The sequence below is a fragment of the Hyla sarda genome, chromosome 5 (genome assembly GCF_029499605.1).
Source record: "Hyla sarda isolate aHylSar1 chromosome 5, aHylSar1.hap1, whole genome shotgun sequence".
NCBI classification, from domain to species: domain Eukaryota; kingdom Metazoa; phylum Chordata; class Amphibia; order Anura; family Hylidae; genus Hyla; species Hyla sarda.
Window position 1 is genome coordinate 21,017,311 of NC_079193.1, and position 6,127 is coordinate 21,023,437.

Consider the following 6,127-nt stretch of genomic DNA (forward strand, 5'->3'; position numbering starts at 1 on the left):
CCGCTTACGGGGAATATGCACAACATGTCTATTGTTTGTTACCCAGAGAGGTTACATGCTGGAGCTATTCATAGACTATGGAAACCCCGAAGGGAATGTTACCCATGGGCGGAGGATTCTTTTACCGTCATGAATGATGCACGACTAAATGTCACGGATATATAAAGTCTAAACACCCACAGACGGAACAGGCACTGTCAAAAAGTAATAAAAATTTCCAGCGGACACTGGCACTAGGACTGTCCACTGCGAGGACTGCTCAGAATTCCGCAGAAAGAATTGACTGTCAAGAATTTACGTGGGAGATGTTTCTGCCGTGTGCGCGGTGCAGCAGAATCCCATTGAAAACAATAGGAGTCTGCTACAACGGAATTTCAAACTGAATTTTTTTCCGCCTGATTCCACTAAGAAATTCCGCCATATGAACCAGGCCTTAAAAGTCCTGTTAGGGTGTACAGTTTTAAGGGTTTAACATAAAGTTCAATCCACTTAAAGGGGTCCACCATTGGAAAAAAATGTTTTTAAATTAACTGGTGCCAGAAAGTTAAACAGATTTGTAAATTACTTCTATTAAAAAGATCTTAATCCTTCCAGTACTTATCAGCTGCTGTATGCTCCACAGTAAGCTCTTTTCTTTTTGAATATCTTTTCTGCCTGACCACACTGCTCTCTGCTGACACCTCTGTCCATTTTAGGAACTTTCCAGAGTAGGAGCAAATCCCCCTAGAAACCTCTCCTGCTCTGGACAGTTCCTGACACGGACAGAGGTGTCAGCAGAGAGCACTGTGGTCAGACAGAAAGGAAGGAAATTCCTCTGTCGAATACAGCAGCTGATAAGTACTGGAAGGATTAAGATTTTTTAAATAGAAGTAATTTACAAATCTGTTTAGCTTTCTGGCACCAGTTGATTAAAAGAAATGTTTTTCACTGGAGGACCCCTTTAAGCAAGGAAACCGGCACTCCAAGGGTTAGTGAACCCCCCCCAAAAAAAAAAAATTAGTTTATTCACCGATCCGAAATACAATCCAATACAATGGTGGTCGCACTCCAGAGGCTCCTCCTTATGAGGTAAGAGGAGCTGCTGAGGATCATGTGCTCCTCTGACCAAGGGCAGAACCACATTACTCTGACTAACAGAAAGCTCCTCCTCCTATCCCAGGCAAAGGGTTTGGAGCAGGATAGTGATTGGCTAAGGGTTGGACTGTTTCTATCACAAGCCTGAGCCAACTAGATAATACTCTTATCCTGTCAACCTCCAGCTGTTGCAAAACTACAACTCCCAGCATGCTCACACAGCCGTTGGCTGTCCGGGCATGCTGGGAGTTGTAGTTTTGCAACAGTTGGAGCATTGCAATGTGGAAACCACTGTCTGTAATGTAGTAAGATGGGGGCCACTCCAAGGGTTAGTTTATTCAATTATGCTCAGCAACGCTAATTTACCCCTTCCTTGCTGGGCTGAGCTGTACTCAGAGCTGTCAGCTCGAAGCACAGCTCAGCTCCTACATTGCCAGGTTTGAGCCCTCCCACCTCCATCTGCTATCTCTGTGGTATCAAGAAATATAGTATTTAGTAGTTATACACCTAACCTCCAGCTCTATCTGTATACTGTTGCTGTCTCTATGAGCTCAGGATATATAGTAGTTATACACCTCCCCCTAGCTCTATGTGTTTACTGCTGCTATCTCTATGGGATCAGGATATATATTAGCTATACACCTCCCCGCCAGCTCTATCTGTATACTGCTACTGCTATTTCTAATGGATCAGCATATATATAGTAGTTATGCACCTCCAAGCTCTATCTGTATACTGTTGCTATCTCTATGGTATCAGGATGAGATCAGGATGCATGGTAGTTATACACATCTCCTCCAGCTCTATCTGTATACTGCTGTTAATGCTAGCTGTATGGTATCAGGATGAATAGAATTTATACCCCTACCCTCCCAGCTCTATCTGTATACTGCTGCTGCTAGTTCTATGGTGTACACGTCACTCACTGTAACATCAGTGCAGCCATCCGACAACCAAACACTTCAATTGAAGCAGGATCTGTACCGGGACACTGCAAAAGTACAACATTAGCATAGTGGTTGTGATGTGAAATGCAGGGTTTTTCTTTTTCTTTATAGCGTCGTCACAATAAGACATTCTACTTGTATTATGAGAAATTGGAGTCTTAAATTGGACCTTTATATGGCATTTCCATGAGGCCTCCATGGGGCAGATTTGGATTGTGCCCACAAAAATGTTGAATATTTAGTCTAATCTTATTACCATTTTTTTTTTTTTTTTCAGAATCCAAAGAGAGAAATTCTGACTACGACTACAGGAGAAGACGTAAATAAAATCCCCCTCCCCCTTATGTGTTATAGGGATGTAAGATAGACTGTGAATTGTTCTCCCCATGATGTTAGCAGAACTTGTGTCCAATAAAGTATTTATTCTCTATACAGTGCATTGAGTCATTCTTACAAGAAAATCAGTATATACCATGGGGGGCAGCTTTACCCAACCCCTCCCCCCCCCCCCCCCCCCTCAATGAGGTCATAGACCACAGTGCTCCCTCCTGACACCTCTGTTCATGTCAGCAACTGTCCGAAACAGGAGAACATCTCCATAGTAAACCTCTCCTGCTTTGGACAGCTCCTGACACAGACAGATGTGGCAGCAGAGAGCACTGTGGTCAGACTGGAAAGAACTACACAACTTCCTGTGGAGCATACAGCAGCTGATAATTACTGGAAGGATTAAGATTTTTAAATAGAAGCAATTTACAAATCTGTATAACTTTTTTGCACCAGTTGATTTAAAAAAAAAAATATTTCACTGGAGTACCCCTTTAATTAAAGGGGTACTCTGGTGGGAAACTTTTTTTTTTTTTAAATCAACTGGTGCCAGAAAGTTAAACAGATTTGTAAATTACTTCTGTTAAAAATAATCTTAATCCTTCCAGTACCTATTAGCTGCTGAATACTACAGAGGAAATTATTTTCTTTTTGGAACACAGAGCTCTCTGCTGACATCAGGACCACAGTGCTCTCTGCTGACATCTCTGTCCATTTTAAGAACTGTCCAGAGTAGGAGAAAATCCTCATAGAAAACATATGGTGCTCTGGACAGTTCCTAAAATGGACAGAGATGTCAGCAGAGAGCACTGTGGTCATGATGGCAGCAGAGAGCTCTGTGTTCCAAAAAGAAAAGAATATCCTCTGTAGTATTCAGCAGCTAATAAGTACTGGAAGGATTAAGATTTTTTTTTTTTTTAATAGAAGTAATTTACAAATCTTCAGACAAGTAGATGAAGAAAAAGTCGGCAAACTCATCAGGCTTCGTTCAAGAGTTCTTCTTTAATGCAAAATACTCACAATACAAACATCACAGTGGAGGGAGAGGGAACGGTGCGGGGGGTATCAATGCTTGGCCAAGCATTGATACCCCCCTCCCCGATCCCTCTCCCTCCACTGTGATGTTTGTATTGTGAGTATTTTGCATTAAAGAAGAACTCTTGAACGAAGCCTGATGAGTTTGCCGACTTTTTCTTCATCTACTTGTCTGAAGATATCCACTGCTAGCACGAGTCAGCGCACCACCACAGTTCAGATATACATCCTCCTAATAGATCTCCTACCATTGGTCCTATATGTATCAGTCTTAACTGTGCCGGACATCCCTTGTCTTTCTTACATAATTTACAAATCTGTTTAACTTTCTGGCACCAGTTGATTTAAAAAAAAAAAAAAAAGTTTCCACCAGAGTACCCCTTTAAGTTCATTTAAATGAGCAGAGAAAAAAATCCTGAATGTCCCCAGAATCAAACCCGATAAACCGGTGGTGGTCATGTTGGTGTGAACTCGTCCTAACTCTGCAACATTAGGAAACCATAGTTTGAAGGGCACATCCTGAGATTAAAGGGGTACTCTGCCCCTAAACTTCTTATTTATTTTATAATCCAAAGGATAAGAAATAAGATGTCTGGCCTCTGGGATGCCCCCCTCCCCACGATCTTCGGCGCGGCATCCCAGTCATCCGGGGGACAGAGCGAACTTCGCTCCATGCCACGTGACGGGCAACCACATCTGTCACGCCTTCACACTTCATGTCTATGGAAGGAGGCGTGACAACTCTGTAATAGCCATCACACCCCCTCCCATAGACATGAATGGAGGCATCTTGGCGTGACGTCATGAATATGGAAGCTGCAAGCTTCCGTGTTCAGAACATCACGGGGCCCGTCCCAGTGGTCGGACCCCCCGCGATCAGACAACTTATCCCATATGCTTTGTATAGGGGATAAGATGTCTAGGGCAGAGTACCCCTTTAAATGGGTACTCCAGCCCTAAGACATCTTATCCCCTATCCAAAGGATAGGGGATAAGATGTCTGACCGGTGGGGGTCCCGCCGCTGGGGACTCCCGTAATCTTGCATTCGGCACCCACCTCTTTGAGCTACACGCCGCGCTGCCAGCTCACAAACTGCCGGGTGCCGACCACAGGGCCGGAGTATCGTGACATCACGTCTCCGCCCCCCGTGTGACGTCAAACCCCCGCTATGCAAGTCTATGGGAGGGGATAAGATGTCTTAGGGCCGGAGTACCCCTTTAAGGTCTCGTTCACACTACAGAATCTTTGCATGGAATTCCGATGAGGAATTCTTCTCGGAGATTCCTCTGCACTAACCTGCTAATTTTTATCGCGAATATCGGCAATTCGCGATTTTGCGAATATTGAGAATATAGTGCTATATATTCGTAATGACGAATATTCGTTTATTAATTTTTTTCACATGCAAATGTTTATGCAAATTTTTATGCTAATTTTTTTTGCATGGGAAAAAAAAGTGAATGAACATAGCGAATATGCGAATTTAGTGAACATAGGACGAAGAATCGTCAATATATTTGCGAAATATAGCAAATTCGGAAATATGGCCCCTGACGCTCATCACTACTGTATGACTCTATATTAGTGTTACTTAACCAGGGTAATTCCAGCTCTTGCAAAACTACAACTCTCAGCATGCCCGGACAGCCTTTGGCTGTCCGGGCATGCTGAGAATTGTAGTTTTGCAACAGCTGGAGGCACACTGGTTGGAAAAATACTGGTCTATATAATAGTCATACAGTTTCCAAATACAAGGAACAAGTATTTTCACATACATATTACCGGAGTACTCCTTTAAGGTCTCGTTCACACTACAGAATCTTTGCATGGAATTCAGATCAGGAATTCTTCTCGGAGATTCCTCTGCACTAATCTGCTAATTTTCGCGATTTTGCGAATATTTAGAATATAGCGCTTTATATTCGTAATGAGGAATATTCGTTTATTTATTTTTTTTCACATGCAAATTTTTATGCAAATTTTCCATGTGGATTTTCATATTTTTTTTCACATGCAAATGTTTATGCAAATGTTTATGCTAATTTTTTTGCATGGGGAAAAAAAGTGAATGAACATAGCGAATATGCGAATTTCGTGACCATAGGACGTAGAATCGACAATATATTCGCGAAATATCGCAAATTCGGAAATATGGCCCCTGCCGCTCATCACTACTGTATGACTCTATATGAGTGTTACTTAACCAGGGTAATTCCAGCTCTTGCAAAACTACAACTCTCAGCATGCCCGGACAGCCAAAGGCTGTCTGGGCATGCTGGGAGTTGTAGTTTTGCAACAGCTGGAGGTCTACATTTGTATAGGGGGATAAGATGTCTAGGGGTGGAGTACCCCTTTAAGGTCTCGTTCACACTACAGAATCTTTGCGTGGAATTCCGATCAGGAATTCTTCTTGGAGATTCCTCTGCACTAATCTAGCATTAGTGTGAATGGGTCTTCAGGTGGGACCCATTCACGCTGCGGTAGAAAATTCAGCGGCCGAATTACACGCCAAACGCATTGCCGTCCGTGGTAATGATATCACATGGATCCGATGCACATTTATTATTTTACTTGTCTATTTAATAATAGAGATGAGCGAACTTACAGTAAATTCGATTCGTCACGAACTTCTCGGCTCGGCAGTTGATGGCTTATCCTGCATAAATTAGTTCAGCTTTCCGGTGCTCCGGTGGGCTGGAAAAGGTGGATACAGTCCTAGGAGACTCTTTCCTAGGACTGTATC

The 6,127-nt window shown here is 42.8% G+C and overlaps 1 protein-coding gene across 17 annotated transcripts in view; it reads left to right on the forward strand.

Moving 5' to 3' along the window:
- LOC130272929 (protachykinin-1-like) overlaps positions 1–2,432 on the forward strand; it is a 180,428-nt gene extending 177,996 nt beyond the window's left edge. For all 17 annotated transcript variants that reach the window (XM_056518956.1, XM_056518951.1, XM_056518961.1 and 14 more), the window contains one exon: positions 2,299–2,432. In XM_056518956.1, coding sequence (XP_056374931.1) covers positions 2,299–2,348 — 50 coding nt within the window. In that variant the 3' untranslated portion in view covers positions 2,349–2,432. The remainder of the gene's footprint in view (positions 1–2,298) is intronic.
- The last annotated feature ends 3,695 nt before the right edge of the window (positions 2,433–6,127 follow it).